We start from the raw sequence: 18,093 nt of genomic DNA, 5'->3' as shown, positions 1-18,093 counted from the left end.
CACAAGTTGTATACTATAGAAATGCTTTAGTTTAACTTACATAAATATAGTTAGCCTAATCTGGACAAAATGCTAGCTGTACATGTAACGTTAGGGATACTGCCTCTCAGGATCCCCCAGTTTTCCCATTGCCTGTATCCTCAGTTCTTTTGGTTCTGCAGCTTTTACAAACTTAGTTGTGGGTTCTTTACCCTGTTGGTGGTACATACTACCACAGAGCAGCTTTTAGGCATTTTTCTCTTGGTCACCAACAGACGAAAGAGATAGGAAGAATTATTTTCCCCTCATATTCATGTTCTATTTTTTTTTTTTACAATTGTAATCATTTCTTTATGTTACTAGAGGTGGTATGTGCTTTAGAGGTGGTGGCTGGTTCTCTATAAAACACTACAAGAAAACACTGACCAGCTGTCTGACCGCCTGCTGTATTTGACCTAAAGTCACTCACCACACCTTGGTTAAACACACGGATGACCCCGTCTGGATTCTCATGTGACTTCTACAAACAGATGGCTGCTGAGTGATGATTTAGGTGTGTCACATGATAATGGATGAATCACTTATGCAATCAAATATTTGAGGTTTTATGTTTGTCCTTTGTGAGATTCTCAGATGGACTCTGTGTTTTCTTGTTGTGCAGCGTTCTTTTAAGGACAGCCAGGTTTGTTCTGCTCCATTTCCTCTCAACCAGTAACTGCTAAGTGTAAATGACTGGACAGCACGGAGTAGCACAGAGTTTATTAAAAAACTAAAATTTAAAAAAAGTGTACATTATATAATTTATTAGCAAATGACAACATTAAATAGTTCCTGAAGTGCAGAAATCAAATGCATGTTCACAGTAGAAACAAACGAGATGGAGGAGATGAAGTGCGCTCCTGTTCACGGGATCCGTTCAGCACATAATGTCCTGGAGTTCAAGATGCTGATCTGTAAAAACAAAGTGTGTTGAGAAACGGATTAAGAGAGTTTCATTTGACACTGATTCGTCGTGTGCACATCAAACTTGTCATTCAACGACTGTAAAGAGCTCCAGACGAGGGCCACAAGCAAACCAGTTTTTGTTTAATTTTGATGATAGTTTGAATCATGTTCAGTCACATTTAGTTCTAAACCTCAACTGGACTGTCATCTTATCTTATAAAGCCACTCTCACACCTACATGCACACGCACACACGTCTGTTCCACCACGACACCTCACCCGTTTCTCCTCAGCAGACATCACACCGTGCACTGCCACCACCTGGTACTGTTTGTGCTTCAGGCTGCCGGCGAACTTCCTGACCTGGCGGACGGCCGGTGAGACGGTGTCCCTGCTTAGCAGCCTCCTGGTGTCCGACGCTGAGATGCCGGGATCCAGAAGCAGTAGGCACAGGCTCCCATTCTTCTTCTGCTCCATGCCCACTATAGAGCGGCTGTGACCTGCAGGAGGACACGGTTAAAAGTGTTTGTGAAAAGTCGGGAGTCATTCTTTCTTCTTTCTCCGTTGACTATTGTACACCCGTAGCCAAACGTTTTGAGAATGAAGTATTGGTTTTCACAAAGTTTGCTGCTTCTTTTTGTACGATGTCACTATGGTATAATTACAAGTGTCAAAGGCTGTTATTGACAATTATATTAAGTTTATGCAAAGAGTCAATATTTGCAATGTTGACGAGAAGTTGCTCTCGGAGGATGTTGTGGTACCATTCTTTATTCAGGGCTGTGTTCTGAGGCTACATTGTGAGTGAGCCCTCTCCCTTGGCTGAGAAGCAACCCCACACATGAATGGTCTCAGGATGCTTTACTGTTGGCATGACACAGGACTGATGGTAGCGCTCACCTTTTCTTCTCCAGACAAGCTTTTTTTCCGGATGCCCCAAACAATCGGAAAGGAGATTCATCAGAGAAAATGACTTTACCCCTGATGTTCTGCACATCAGGGGCAGAACATCAGTCTGTCCCTGATGTTTTTCCTGGAGAGAAGTGGCTTCTTTGCTGCCCTTCTTGACACCAGGCCATCCTCCAAAAGTCTTCTTCACAACAATTGAACCTCTCTCTTTGAAGTTCTTGATGATCCGATAAATGGTTGATTTAGGTGCAATCTTACTAGCAATTCATCTGATCACTCTTCATAACATTCTGCATATGCAAATTGACATCATAAAAACTGAGGCAGCAGACTTTGTGAAAATTAATATTTGTGTCATTCTCAAAACTTTTGGCCACGGGTGTACATATTTATTTCTAAGTAAAGTACTATGGTGGACACTGGGAGGGGCGGGACTTCGCTTCTCTATTTAATAGACCTTAGAAGACAGCGAGTGTCACCAGCAAAACGCCATAAACAAACCTCCTAAATGCCAAGGAGGAATTGTAATCAACCCTCTGAACCCTAAGCAGTTTCATGGTGTGTTTTTCGCTCCTGTCATATTTTTCTCTCTGTGGCCTTGATTTTCTCTGCAATATAAAAGTCCTGCACCTCTGTGGAACAGCACAACCACAGCTAGAGGTAGAGAGAACTCAAACATGTCTTTAGTGCAGTATGACAGTTACAATGCCATAAATCCTAAAAAAGAAAAGAAACACAAGTTGAATTCCTTTGATAATTTATTTTATAAAAATTGCAAAACAATGGAATCTATATATCCAACAGTTTTCCAAGTTGCCAGAAGTGTTACCAATGTTGGAAAAATAATGGAGGCTCCCAGGGCTATAAGTATTGAATGTGTTCAGCAGCCTGCTGTTCTGTCCAAGTTTCACAGAATTGTTGTCACGTGACTGTTGGTCTCAGCCGCATCATTCATGGCTTTCTAGCTGCGCTGAGGAGCGCAGAATAAAAACAATGTCAGGATCTGTTTAGAGTAAACTGTTTATTTGGAGCAAAATTTGAAACGAGACCATTTTAAGCTTAGTTTCGGTTGCGTTTCCTGACACATGACGTGTTCAAGGACCATCAGAAAGATGCAAATTCTGGCTATGCTAAACAGTGTAGTTTTGTCTATTGTAATTTTATTAATCTATTGTAAATTTTTGGTTGATTAGACAATTAAAAAAATTAAAATTAAAATTCTCTAAACATGAATCTGTCCATTATTTTAATAGTTCAGTATTGTATGAAAGATAAGAGGTATGTTTATGCATATAGTGGCACTAATAGGCCAGCACTCATTTTTCGTTTCCACATATGTTTAAAATTAAAACGTCAATTTGAATAACTTGTGTGCATGATTATCATGCAATTGACAGACAATGTTGATATTGGCATTGGTATCAGCTGACAAGGTATGTTTATAAATGGCAGTGGCACGGCCTCCCTACTCACTGTACCTTGCACATGTTTAAAATAAAAACATGAATATATTAACCTGTGTATTATTTGAATAGCTTAGTATTGAATGCACAATAAAGAGGTATACACGGTACTAGGCCTATTTAATATAAAACACAATTTTATACAATATATATAGTCGGGGGTCCCTGCTCCATCTCTCTATCAGTTTGGGGGTCCTTGGCCTGAAAAACGTTGAAGACCCCTGGTTTAAAGGAAACATGCTTTTCCATCCCGCTGGTGGGTTTTGGGGTTCAGAGGGTTCACTGCAAACTCATATCTCATATTCATGTATTACTAAATTGCCTTTATACAAGCCCTGCTAAGAAAGAATTCAAGTATTAAAAGTATTATAATGAAACAAAGGTTGAGTATCCTATAAACAGTTTGATTTAGCTGGCAAAATATATACTCAAATGTAATTATTAAGACCTCTTGTTTCTAAAGCATTTAAAAACAAATTGTTGGTCTTTGTCAAATCCTCAGATATGTTAATACTGGGGTTTTTTTTTTAGGGAATTATTTGTGACAAATACAGGCGGTGTCTGTATCTGCAGAGACCCTGCCCTCTGCCTGTATCTTCTCTTTTCTTTTTGATTGGTGTTCGGGACTCTTCTGGGGCATCAGCATAGAGGATTTGGACCCCATATGGGAGTGCAACCCCCAGCCAATAAACAGGATGTGCAGCCCGTTCTCATTCCCAGGTCAAAGACCGGCTCATGGTATGTGTCACTCTTTAGCGTCTGAATCAAAGCGGGCGGAGAACGAGGTTGTTACATCGCCGCGTGTGTTTACAGGCTTCCGTGCTCATGTGTTTGCCCCATCGGTCTCTCTGCTGTGTGGCGCTATATATCGGTGTGTCAGCAACTGAGCGGAGAGACACAGACCGGCACAGTGTGAGCAGACAGGAATGTGCAGCAATGCCATTTCAGAAACATCAGTGAAAACAGAAAACCCAAACTCTGTTTTCACGCTGAGTGATTAGAGAAACTTGCGTAACACAAACCTGATTACCAGAACAATGAAGTTTTTCTGAAAACATGTTACTGGATGAACAAGTGTTTGTAAGAGAGCTAGGACGGAGCGTTTTACTGTGGCAGCAGTGTAGAGGGGGAGAGGGCCACTCGATAACTAGTAGTTTGCATCAGCATGCCCGGAATTATTCCATCTCAGTCTGCATTAAAAGAGCACAAACTCAAAGTACGACGACTGAAAGAAAATCTAATTCAAATAATTGTCAAAATTGAAGCAGCGGAGGCCGAGACATCTGGCTTTTACTCCCTGGATTGTACAAATCCCAAAAATGCAACTCAATAGGATCTTTTCCATCGACACTCTTGGCCTCGTCAGCCCTCATTTCTTTTAAACTCCACACCTCCGGTTTGTAAAACAATCTCAACTCAGCATCAACATCCACAGTTCCATGAGAACCGAGCAAAGCACACTGTGGGATATGATCAAAAGGTCCAGGACAAGCAAATATATGGACTTTGAGTTTGGATTATTTTGTCACACTATGCAATAGTTTTCACAGGCTGAGTAGTTCTCCTTATTACCCTTATTATCTCCTTGCTATGTGTAAAGTCTCAAGTTCTCCTTTAATGCCTCACGATATCACATTTCGCCAGTTACATCATAAGTAATTGAAATGAGGAAGCAGGATTACCTTGTTATGTCAATAACATTCCATAATGTTACTCAGTACTGCATACTGCACCTTGTGTTACGTCAGTCAACCTGAACATTGAAACCTGCAATTAGCTCCGCATTACAACACTTGTAACCGAGTAATAAAGTTTAATGCTCTTCTACGTTTAGACTTCCAAAAACGCTTTTCAATTTAGGTAATGTTATGAGCGGATCATTAAAAAGCCATTTGGGGTGAATGTTAGCCTCGAGGGAGTCAGATCAGTCTCATAACAGCCGTCGATGTGATGTCACACCAAGATAGTTCCAGGACGGCTACAGTGACACTTGACAGCAGTCAACCGTACAGGAGGACAGATACTCATCCCAACAACAATAGTGCACCCAGATCAGAATGCAGAACAAGGACAAGACGTGATGTGCTTTGAGTAAACAGTGTGGTTGTAGACACGCCCCGAGCTTAATGAATGTGAAGTGTGTGCCTATATCTATCTATCCATTAATATATCAAAATGTTGTGACAGAACACTATTTATGAATGCACGCAGAAGGATTCACTAATGTATTTGGGGATATATATGAATGACTCCGGCCCGAGAACATTATCCAATCAAAGAAGCATGTACATGCAAATGTATTAAGACCTCACCGATCCCGTACAGCTATATAGTGTGCGATGAAGGAATATAGCAAGTGATGTTGCTGCGTACCTTGGTGCTGCAGGTAAAGCGGGGGCAGGGAAGTGTGGATGAGTCTGGGGGGCAGCCGGCTGCTCCTGCCGGACTTGAAGTACTGCTTCACCCACTCAAACAGCCGGGGGTGGGTGTCACCTGGGCCGGTCGGCTTGTGGAAGTCAATGATGCGGGCACTGAAAACATAAAATACAAGCCTCAGTGTTACATTGAGCTGATAACTTCATGAAGATTTTCACTAAACTACAACTAAAATGTGACCAGAATGAGATTCTGGAGCGGTCACTGAATGGATTAAGAGTTGGCCAAAAAGGAGCTGCAGCACCTCCGGGGCCCCCTCCTGGAGCCAAATCTTGGAGGGAAACTCGCTGAAGAGCATCTGGCGGCCGTGCCTTGGTCGGTCGGCCACAGCATGAAAGAACATCAGGGAGCAGCTGTGTGAACAGACCTGGTAAACCCAAACGTGTAGTGAGGGAGAACTGGGAAAACCTGGCCGAGGCCCTTGTCCACAAGGTCTTTAACTCCCACCTCCACAATAATGTTTCTCATGGGGGAGGTTGGGGATGTGGAATCTGAGTAGGCCATTTTCCAAGCCTCCATTGTGAAAGCAGATACAAGGAATTGTCATCAGAAGGTTGTCTGTGCCTGAGCTTGACAGACTCTGAGGCCTTTCGGGCTTGGTTGGCCGAGGGGTCTCCGGAAGCAGCAGACAGGTATCAGAAGAGCGGGAGGCCAGAAGGAACGCTGCTTCAGAGGTAACCAAAGCAAAAAGTGCGGGAGGAGTTTGGGGAGGGTATGGAGAAGGACTTTTGGTTGGCCGCAAGGAAGATCTGGCAAACCGTCAACACGACTCTGGAAGGGAAAGCAGGGCTTTGCTCTGGCTGTATTCAGCAGGGGAGGAGATCTGCTGACCCTGACTGGGGATTTGATCATTTAGTGAGAAGAGCACTTTCAGGAACTCTTAAACCCGAGCAACACATCCTCTGTGGAGGACCCAGAGTTTGCAGGAGCATGGGGTACCGGGGTTGTTGCTACGAGCCATCCGGTCCTTATATAACCAGAGCGAGAGCCGTGTCCGTATTACCGGCAGGAAGTCTAACGTGCTCTCAATGGATGTTGGGCTCCGCCAGGTTTGTCCCTTGTCATAGCTTCTGTTTCTGATTTTCATGGATAGAATCTCAAGTCACAGTCGGGGGCAGGAGGAGATTGTCTGGCGGTGGGGGGCCTTGCTTCTCTGGGTGCAATTCTGTTGGCTTCATCAGACCGTGACCTTCGGTACGCACTGAGGCGGTTTGAGACGGATGAGAATCAGCAAAAGTCTGAGGCCATTGTTCTCTGCTAGAGAATAAGCGATTGCTTCCTCCGGGTTGGGAGTGAGTTGCTGTATCTGGGGGTCTTGCTCTGGATAAAAATAGAGTGTGCAGTGTCTGTCGTGGTCAACAGGGACCTGGGCCAGAGGTCAAAGCTTTCGAACTGCCAACTATGGTCATGAGAGAGTGAGAGTGAGAGAACTCTATTAATCCCTGCAGGACATTTTAACTGTTACAGCAGCTTAGAGCCGAGAACACAAAGATAAGAAGCAAAAGACATAAACTGCTTATCGAATGATGAGCAAAAAACAACAACTACTCTACATATATACATGTGTGAGGTGCAAAATTGAAAACGATAAGTTGTAGTGTAGTTATGGATCAGATAATCTTAAGAGCATGACGGTGTATGAGTCCAGGGTGAGAATGTCCACCTCCTGATCTCCCTGTCCTGAAACCGAGGTCCAGTCAGTTCAGGAGCTTAGATATCTGTAGGGAGCTTGGAAAAGAGCCGCCAGTTGAGGTGGTTTGTGCATCTGATCAGAATGCCCTCCCATTTATGTTGCATGATGGATCCTGAGGTTATGTGCTTGACACTAATTAGTGTCACGCTCACCTGATTCCCAGAGAGGTGAGGAGGGCGTAGATCTCTGTGGCTCCGATCCAGGCTCTTGTTCCATGCAGCCGCTGGTTGAAGTGGGACGCACCATGCGGATCCAGCCCTGCTCTCCAGGCCTCCTCGATCATACTCTGCACCCGAGGGATGCTAGGCACGGCCTTCTCTGGAGGAGGAGGAGAGCGTCCAGTAAATGGAATGAATGGGTACAGGTAAAAAGTTACTGGTTTTTTAATATAAGTTTATCTGCTATACATTTCTATTATTTCACATGGCTAACTGTGACAGCCGTCGATGTGATGTCACACCAAAATAGTTCCAGGACGGCTACAGTGACACTTGACAGCAGTCATTGCTGTTGTTTTGCACCCACTGTCAACAACCGTACAGGAGGACAGATACTCATCGCAACAACAATAGTGCACCCAGATCAGAATGCAGAACAAGGACAAGACGTGATGTGCTTTGAGTAAACAGTGTGGTTGTAGACACGCCCCGAGCTTAATGAATGTGAAGTGCTTCATCATGCTTCTACCGAGACCGCTTACCAAAGGGGAAATAAAGAGAGTTTGTCTTTAAATTGTTATGTTCCTAGAAAGCACTTCAGCATAAAAAACAAATCATAAAACTAAAGGCAGGTCAAAACTGATGATGCAATCTGCAGCTTGAATGAGTTCACCATTGGATTCTGGCTCTGTTGGAAGAACTCCGCAACTACCACGCCGTATTTAGTTTCCAACTGCAACAAGGAAGCGTTCTGAATTGGCTACAGCTCGGATTCACGCTGGGAGGCAGAGACGAGAGAACGACTCGTGTTTTCGTTTCATCCTCCACACAGACGGGGGGGGGACTGTGTGGAGGACAAAGAGCCGCCAGTTGAGGTGGTTTGTGCATCTGATCAGAATGCCCTCCCATTTATGTTGCATGATGGATCCTGAGGTTATGTGCGTGACACCAATTGATGGCTGTGTGGAGGACACAGGACACAGTCCTCCACACAGCCATCAATTGTTTTGCTTAAATTGGTGGCTGTGGTGGTCAGGATTCAGGTGGCGAACAAACTCGATTCATGGCTCTTTGCACATTACTCCATCTATCCATTAATATATCAAAATATTGTGACAGAACTACCCTCAATTCTCAGATATTTACCTCAACCTCACAAAGAATCAGCAATTTATTTGAAACAAGCACATATAGTAGTGCTGATTTCAGGTCAGATATTATGCAGTGGGATTGTGCACCTTGTAGGAGGGGAGCATATGCATCTGTTGTGTGTAGAGAGGAGAGGAGCATCTGGAGGTTTCTGTATCCACAGCCCCAGCTTTTATCCCCCGCTGAGGAGCAGTAGTGGTCGGTGTCAGCACTCAGCCACACGTGCACGGAGTCCTTGCATTCGGTCTGGTAATATTCATACAAAGCTCGGACCACACCTAGACAGAGAGGAAACAAGTTCAGCTCAGTACATTCCAGCAGTGTTACGGACACACACCTAAACCAGCAGCCATCACACCTCACTGATCAACATGCATCAAAGGTGCCGACAGCTAAATCAGTATCAGTATAAATGTATCAGTGAATCATTGTCCAGGTCATAAATGGAAGGGGACAGGTCTGGGTTTTTTCTTTCTTTAATTCAACCAAAACTACTCCTTATACTGTCCTATACCACAGTCACACCGATAGTTGATATACTTTGATTTATGTATATATTTATTCATATGTTTACCAGGGACAGTGCACATTAATGAACGTTTAAGTTTCCACCTCAATGTAAATGTGCTCATTTTGGTCTCATAATGGTAAATTCTTACTTAGTATATATTTCTTACTTAGTATAGATATTTCTACGTAGTATGGTATACATAGTAAAGTATATTTCTACTTCTACAAAAGAAGAATTCACCCTTGCCTGCAGGCAAAGATAACTGTAACTGTGTTGTATGAGAATGTTGCAGCCGCTTGTTGTTTTCAGTTTGAGAGTAAAATGTCCGTAACATTGGCCATCGGCCCCACACTTTGCACTTCTTCTGTATGAAGAAAGCACGTTCACTTTATACTTGGTTCTTCCTCACTGAGACTGAACGCATTCTGTTGTGGAGATTGAACCTTCTCTGCGCAGAGAATTCATATTTGAAAGACAACCTCTGGTTTTTGTAATCTGTATTTCAGCATTAAAAGACTCGCTCAAAGCGGGTATGGGATGTTTCCACCTCAGTCTGTAGTCCCTGGGCAGGTTATTACAAACTGGTGGCCTAATATAATCAATGCAATGCTACGGCAAGCACTATTGTACAGCACAATGCAACAAAACAATGATAGAATACAATAAAAAAATACAAAATACCATGCAAACGTAGCAGACATGCAGAAACAATGAGAGCAACGGCAGTGCCAGAGATGAGGTGGTGGGACTACTCGTGATTGCAGGTTTGGTTTGCTTTGTTGGAAGAGCCGAGAGTGATGCCAATTAAAATGTAGTTCCTTGGTCATTGAATTACTAGGGTGTTATTGATTAGCACTGAAAAACAAGGAACAAAAAAATAATATTCATGTAACTGGAAGAAAAATGGATCTTTGTCTCTTAAGATCGGCTTCCTGTACATGCAGAGGGCCAGTCATACACACCCACGCTCTACCGGTGAGCGATGTTCCAATATGTCCTGAGTACATGCAGATGTTAGGGATTTCAGGGGTGCTAGTGCACGTGCATTATAACCACGTGCACACACACTTTATTCCACCACAGAGTAGGAGAGACCAACGAAGTAAAAAGGAACTTAAATAGAACTTAAATAAGATCGGGTTATTAAAATAACGCTGAGGCATAAAAATGAATACCGATAATCAGTAACAATGACAACAAAAATAATAATGAGTGGGAGTGAGAGCTTAATCTGATCTGATGGTTTTGAATTAGGCTCAATTGACTTTCCCGAAAGGTTTCTCTTCACGGAGGCTTGCGAGGCAGGACTGGGTGAGGCTCGTGTGTGAACTGTCTCCGTTGTTTATATGTACCCAGGTGGTACGTCGGGGCTTTCTCCACGGGCTCAATATCAGGCCAAGTGGGTGAGTCAAAAAGAGATTAGGCGGGTTAATACACACACACACACACACACACACACGTGTATGTGTGGCATGTATTTTAGTAGCCTATCCCACAACCAGACAATAACAGATTAACTAAAAGAACATTTTGTGAACGTTGAGGGAATGCTGAAGAACTGGTTCAAGATAAGGACTGAAAAGGGAGTTGACATGCAAGAGCATGAACAACAGTCCAGATGTATTCATTTATTCATCGACGTTACCACTCCTTTTTCAGCAATTATTTTTAACAATTCAAAAATTTGAGGATTTGATTATGCATTTCCCTTGCCAACACTGCAGTACGAAACTCATTAACTGTTAGCACCCATGAGAGTGTCCATCTACTCTTAATTCCAAACTCTGCATCGGATATTCAATCTGGAGTCCTCCAAGGCTCAATTTTAAGTCCTACTCTCTTCTCTCTTAATTTCAACCAAAAGGTTCCAGGAAATATGCAACCAAAGGAATTATACCAAAGGACCCAGAGAAGAAGCGGAAAGTCTCTTCTGTGCATTCCCCTTTGCAGTCCACAGTGGTTGGGAATAGCTGCTGTGTTACTGTAACAAATATCAGAGTTGCCTAAACCTACAGGAACTTTGGTGTATCCCTTTAAACCAGTGACTCTCAACTGGAGGGTCTTTGCCTGAAAAAAAAATCAATAAAAATCCTGTGCTTTTATTTTGAAGGGAATTTTTTATGCAGCAGAGTGTCGTCTATTCACACTCCTTAACGGTATTTGGCGTTAATGCCTTGTAATGCTAATATCAGCAGAGGATAAACTGAAAGCTATACCTCCGTCAAATGACACTAAGTAGACAAATTGAAGACATCTCGGATGACATCAAACAACAGACCACAGCTCGAATTAAGGCAAGTGGTCATTTTGCATTACAAATGGACCAATCTACAGACATAACAAACAAAGCAGTTTGACTCGTTTAGGTGAAACGTGTGGGACGGGGACTTACAGGAACAATTTCTCTGCACAAGAGAGCTCCCTACACTACGACTGCAGAGGACATTTTCAGCTCAGATTCAAACTGCACCATCTTTTCATTAAATACATTTCAGAAGTTGAAAATGTTCCTCGATTCGGGTCACGGCTTGTCATTAAGGGGTGATGGTGGGTCCCGCAGCCAGACCAGTTGAGAACCACTGCTTTACACCAGCAGTGTTGTCTCTGTGTGCTTTTGCAGAATTGTGGTTCAAGGATGCGAACAAACATACCTTGAGTTCTGGTTCTGCCATCATCAACCCCTGAGGCCAGAGACTCCATCATCTCGGCCCTCTTACAGTGGAACTCTGTAGGGGCCATAAGACCCCTGGCCACATCCCTCTCCATGGTCCTCTCCATCTGTCTGCTGTAGCCCCCGCTGCCGTCCAGACCAAACTGCCTCTGCACAAACAACATATCACACAGTGGTTGACATATGTTTTATATATATATATATACACACACACATTTACTATTGGGTTGGATGTCAGCTGGGAGTATTTGGACAGCAACATAGTCTCTGTTGTTTTTGCACACTAAAATAAAAGCATGACTATGAGGATGGAGTAGGGCTGCACAACATAAGACTGCAAACGACATTTCACTCCGATTTTTTTTTTTTGTTGGTTTAAAGACACAATGAGTAGAAAACTGCAATGTAACGATCATTCTTTTTTTTTTTTTGGTGCCTTTTGTGTTCAGTTCAATGTTCAGTTTGTTCAACAAAATTTGTTTAAATTCAACAAGCAAAAAGTTGTGTTTTAGCAATTTAACACTTTATTATCCACTCATTTATCGCAAATATCGCTATCGCAATACTCAGATACGGTATTGCATATTATAATCTTATCAGTTGGGTTAGCCCTAAAAGTGACACACAGACAACCCTACGGGGTTAACAGTAAAGGAGGGATTTGTAGTTATATGTACTTATGAAACCCTCGAATGAATGCTAACTTATTGGAAATCCAACAACATCACTGTCTAAACGGTCTGCACAGCGAGTGTGCTCTCGCGTAGAATCCAGACCTGCAGCTTCTTGAACTCTTCTCTCTCCTGCTGGTCCTCCTCCAGCCTCCTCCTCTGCTCCTCCTCCTGCTGGAGCTGTCTGGCCAGCTTCAGGTCAGAGCCGGGGCTCCCTGCGGACGCACACGTGAACCAAAGGCATAGAAAGATATGACATTTATATGAGTTGGAGTTTAACAGAGGGACCTGAGTGACTTATGCAGCACGGGGGGGTAGGAACATATGCCCACCTGCAGAGTTCCCAGCAGCTCCGTGGTCTAAATGCAGTTCCACGTGTTCCTGCAGAGAGACGCTGTCACTGCAGACGACAGAGCACATAGGGCACTCGAATCTCTTCTCTCCTACAAAACAGAAACCCCATGTAGGTTTTAAACATGTTTCCTATGAGGGTTGACCACTGATACAGGTAGGTTAATGGTCCTTTCTCTGGTCCAGTCGGTGTCATCCATTAGAGGGAAATTCCACTGGAAACATTTGTGTTTAAACACCTTACAAGAGACAAATAGACACAGTATTAACCATTCATGTTTCTGCAATTCTACCGTACAGTTACTAAGATCACTGAAGCACCGTGAAACCTAACTGAAGTAGAATGAAGGAGTTGCTTCAATATTTGTGTTGTGTTCACGCAACACTGAATCAGAACCTGAATTATCTGTTGATTCCGTCGTCAGTTTCATTCATACGACTCATTCCCTTTTCTGTCTAATTGATATTTCTTCTGGCGAATGAGAGAAATGTGCACAGTTCACCCATTCAGATGACTGACTCATCACTGTCAGCGTGGATATCAGTTATTAATTGTGCTGCCCGCTGTTTGTTTGTGTCACTAAGCGTTCCTAAAAGACGACCAACAAATCTAAGTGGGTCTCATGTGGGTTATAGTTGGGATTCGTGGGTAAAGGCTTATTATAAAAGAGCAATGTACATTGTGGCAGCCCAAACCCTTTGGAACACTCATCTAGCTGGGATCCGTAAACTATGATGCTAATCTATGGATGCCTCCTAAAGAAAACCTCCTATTGACTCAGTTCGCTCTTTTATTGCCAGAATAAACACTGCTACTGTGTTATTTGTTTAAAAAAAATAATAAAAAATAGAAATGCAGGCTATTATTGTTATTATTTAAATCAAGAAGTAAAATGCTCCAGGATCATGCAGTCTTGTTGGGACCCATAAATCCTTTTATTTAAAAAATAAATAAATAAAAAACTATATTAAAAAAGATACAATACTCAAACAGTACTGTGGTTGTTGAGCATTACTTTCTGAAGTTAGGAAAATACACAATTTGACCTGAAAAAAAAAAAATCATTAGCAAATTACAAACGACCGGGGGGGACCGTGGCTCACTGGGTTAAGAGGGTTGTCTGGTAACCACAAGGTCAACGGTTCGATCCTTGACTGGGACGTGTCACATGTCAAAGTGTCCCTGACAAGACACTGAACCCCTAACAGCTCCCCGGGCTGCCTGTCATTGGCAGCCCACTGCTCCCTATATGTAGGGATGGGATCTCTATGCGAGACAAATTTCCCCCTTAACGGGATCAATATAGTATAATAAAATTAAAGAAACCCAGCATCATCATTACTTTATATTAGAAATACTGAATTTACTCAATTGATCCGTGGTTAGGAGGTCAGAGCTGTAGACTAGACAGTCTACAGCCATGCAAGAGGCAATCCGTCAGCCACAAAAGTGAACCTCATGGTGGCGCAAGAGGAAATGTCATTGGATCACCAAAGCCAGTCGGATTAATCCTCTCGGGACAGAGAATGTCTGTGCAAAAATGTCACGGAAACCCATCCAACCGCGTTATGTCGGACAGACAGATCGCCAAAACCATTGCGTCATCGGCGAGTTGACGACAGCTTTCAGGCAGCGATGTTGTGTTTTTCTTATACAGGTGAAGATACAAACACCTCGGTTGGATGGTGAGATCTTTCCTTCCCTTTCTTCATATTACCATAACAACAAAATACTGTGCCCAGCGAGCTAAAAACAAAGTCTAGAGGAGACACACCTGAGAGGCTGCTGGCTGACGGTGAAAGTGGACACGCCTCCAGTGTTGACCCTGAACAAAGAAACGGTCATGAATAAAAGGTACATGGTGTACAAGTATGTGGCTCAGGGTGTCTTTGTGTTGAGAAACAATGAACCCTTCTCTCTACCTTAATGTTTGCTGACTGGGTTATGCTATTTCATAACTGCTCGCCCTGCTGGCTTGATGTGCTCAGCTTGTCAGTCTAAACTAGCCAAACAGAGACTTGATATTGGACAACATCGACATACACATTTAAAAAAAAAAACAACATGTTTTTACTTAAAACCATGACGAAGATGGGTTTTCGTTTTCAGGGGGATAATATAGAAAATTGCCATGATATGTAAATTCTATTCAGTTACATTTCTGTAATGCCAACCATTGCTCGCAAGGGCCTTTTCGTTATTGGAAGGCCTGCTCTCTCTATGGGCCCCCTCATCCCGAGGCCCCTGTATCAACACCCCTGACAGGGTAGGTATCTGTGACCCCTTGAGAAATTTGCCCAGATCCTACAGATTCATTATGTGGCGATAACAATAGGTGACAGAGTGACCGAAAAGGAAATGTTCCAGACATGGCAGCAAAGACGCGACTCTAGGAGACACAGTTACCTTCAGCTGCACGCTGCTCCTGCAGATGTAACTCCACATGCTCCTGCAGGATGAAACAGCTGCTGCAGACCAGTGCACACATGGGGCAGGAGAACAGCTTCTCTGTAACAGATACAGGACAATTCAAGTCAACGGTGACTTTAAAGTTTGAATTAAAGTTTGAAATAGTTCAATCACCTTCTCCCGGTGAAGACCGTCGCTTCTGTTTGGCTTCACTGTGCTTGGCTTTAAGCCCATCTTTGTCCTCAACACAGTGCCTGACAGACTCCTGTCTTGTTTTAGGGCTCCATGCTGTCAAAGTCGAAGTGACGGGTGCAGCCTCCCCAGTGGATGAACCTCCGCTTCCTGGTGTACTATTCGGTTTAGGCCGCACGGAGTCTCTGGTGACACGAGAGGCACCGGTGGGTGCTGCGTCGCAGCCGTCCCCGGCCGGGCAGGACTGAGGCGTTTGGGGCTTTTTGCTCCCCATTCCAGCCGAGCGGCCCGAAGTGGATGCGAAGCGGGCCGGATGCTGCGCTCCGCGCTGCTTCTCTGGGTGCGCCGAGCTGATGTGGAAGCAGAGTTCGTCGTAGGACACACCAGAGAGGGGACAGAGTGGGCAGTGCATGTCATTTTCCAGGTGGCTGAGAAGGACATGCGTCCTCATGTCCTCCTCCAACATAATGTCCTCACCGCAGATTTCACAGGTCAGCATGGCTGCAGCCTACACACACACACACACACACACACACAGGAGTATGGAAAAGGGTCAGGTGCTGAAAGTTGGTACTGGCACAGCATAAAAAAACAGATCAAGTTAATTATAATAAAATATAACCAGCTGACAAAACACAACCTTGACTCTGTCTTCCTGAAGAGATTGTTAAGGGATGCAAATAATGTCCACATCAACTGAAATGAGTCTGAAATTGGGAACATGATTTCTTAGCAGACAATTAAGTCTCATACAATCATTAATAATCATTGGTCATTAATCTGTTATCAGCACAGATACATCAGATACAACACTAACAAAGACTAATCTGACTAAATTCATTGTAGCAGCCGGTACAGCCTGCAACACTGATTCTATTTCAGAACTACAGAGTGAGCATGAAGGAGAAATATCTACTACTTATGAATGTGTTACATAAAGGGTTATGTATCTGCCGAAATAAAGAGAGGTCTCGTACGATGAGGTAAATATGTTGACAATGATCTAAACTATCGTAAATGAGCAGATTTTTTGAATGGAACCTGGCCTACGAGGCACACTATCAGACTCTACAGGAGGCTGTAAAAATGTGTAATTGGAATCATGGTGTCACCGCGTTTCATAACGTTCTGTCACACCGTGCACACCCGGTGGCTAACGTGAGCCACACCAAGTAATTTAACGTGTGTGTTGCCTCTCGCCGTCCAGACTGTGACGTATTTGTCTCAGTACGTTAAAAATCTACTCACGGTCGATGCAATGAAGTCAGTATAGCAAAGCTAGAAGTCTGTTTCGCTTTCCTTTCCTCACGTTCCAAACCTTCAGCAAATTCAGGCTCACGGCGCCGTGCTACCAAAATAAACCGCAAGACTTCCGGCATAAACTTTCACAATAAAATGATTGCAAACAAGAAAAAAATATATATATTTAAAGAAAATAATAATACTATAATATAGTATTATTATATCATATATATATATATATATATATATATATATATATATGTGTGTATTAATTACAAGGGAAATTGCTGTCCAACAACGATATCTTCACTTCCAGGTTCAAATCGTATCGTTTATGACCATAAGAGTGATCATTTTTGTATTAGCTGGGAATAGCATTTCCACTGTTTTTATAAAGAACTTTGAGCCTATCACACTAAACCAAAGTGGCTTTAAATAACATATGTGCTTGTAACACCATTTCATTCCTATGCAAATTCAAAATCCCTCCTGCCTTATCCTGACCTTTCACCTGGCTTAAAAAAAGAGGATGCGGTTCATGGCGGCAAAAATAAATTAATAAAAAATCAGCTACACCGGATAATTTCCCTAAGTTTGTTTCCTGTGGAAACAGTATCAAATGGTTTAACAAGCACATATTTTGGGCTAAATAATAATGCAATTGACACAATAATAAATACACCTTTTAGTCAGGAAGGCACAATTCAACAGCCATTGACAACGTGACCAATGAAAGGTGCACTCAGGTGACTTGCAAAATAATTCTTGATCAGAATGAGACTACGTAAGTAAGACAAATTTATTCATAAAGCGCTTTTCACAGACAAAAGTCACAAAGTGCTTAACAGGGCAGAAATTACAAGCATAAAAAACACAATGTGACCATAGGGCCAATAATTTACATACACACAGAAAAATACAAAATTAAAACATAGTTTAAAAGCATGCACGTTCAGGTTGGTGCTGTATTTGTACTGAAAATTACAGATCTCAATGGTTCGCTGTACAAAGTGTATGACTAAACACCAGAGTGTGGTGTGCGTCCCTTCTCTTCTGGTCATACAGAAACAATGGTTTCTTATGGGTTATTTCGGGAGGCACTAAAAAAAAACAAAAAAAACATTAATTAAAACAATTTTGCATATAATAAATGAAAAAATATAGGACTTTCAACTAAAGCGATGTTGTGACGTGTGCCGCGTTTGTGATGGTTTTCCTAAACCTAAGGGGTTTTGTGCCAAAACCTATTGTTTGTTTTATTGCATAATGTCATCCCGACTGACAAAAAAAGAAACATGGTGCGGGCGATAAAGA

General features: G+C 42.8%; 1 protein-coding gene across 5 annotated transcripts; it reads right to left on the bottom strand.

The window, feature by feature from the left end:
* Window positions 1–723: 723 nt before the first annotated feature.
* zufsp (zinc finger containing ubiquitin peptidase 1) lies at window positions 724–16,897 on the bottom strand. 5 transcript variants are annotated; one of them, XM_076096568.1, is made up of 12 exons: window positions 16,786–16,897; window positions 15,520–16,045; window positions 15,343–15,444; window positions 14,711–14,761; window positions 12,917–13,027; window positions 12,690–12,799; window positions 11,894–12,062; window positions 8,821–9,009; window positions 7,577–7,742; window positions 5,669–5,826; window positions 1,203–1,423; window positions 724–930 (listed from the first exon to the last, which is right to left on the bottom strand). In XM_076096568.1, exons 2-12 carry the CDS (start codon window positions 16,034–16,036, stop codon window positions 883–885), a joined length of 1,842 nt encoding a protein of 613 aa, XP_075952683.1. In that variant the 5' UTR covers window positions 16,037–16,045; window positions 16,786–16,897; the 3' UTR covers window positions 724–882. The 5 variants fall into 5 exon arrangements, 4 of the variants coding, with proteins under 4 accessions (XP_075952683.1, XP_075952687.1, XP_075952684.1 ...); XM_076096572.1 differs by having other exon boundaries at window positions 1,287–1,423; XM_076096569.1 differs by lacking the exon at window positions 16,786–16,897 and adding an exon at window positions 16,178–16,745.
* Between the last annotated feature and the right edge of the window lie 1,196 nt (window positions 16,898–18,093).

This window comes from Anarhichas minor, unplaced genomic scaffold (assembly GCF_050575085.1).
Source record: "Anarhichas minor isolate MPS153535 unplaced genomic scaffold, ASM5057508v1 ptg000022l, whole genome shotgun sequence".
Classification (NCBI taxonomy): Eukaryota; Metazoa; Chordata; class Actinopteri; order Perciformes; family Anarhichadidae; genus Anarhichas; species Anarhichas minor.
This window is presented reverse-complemented; position numbering and strand designations above follow the sequence as displayed.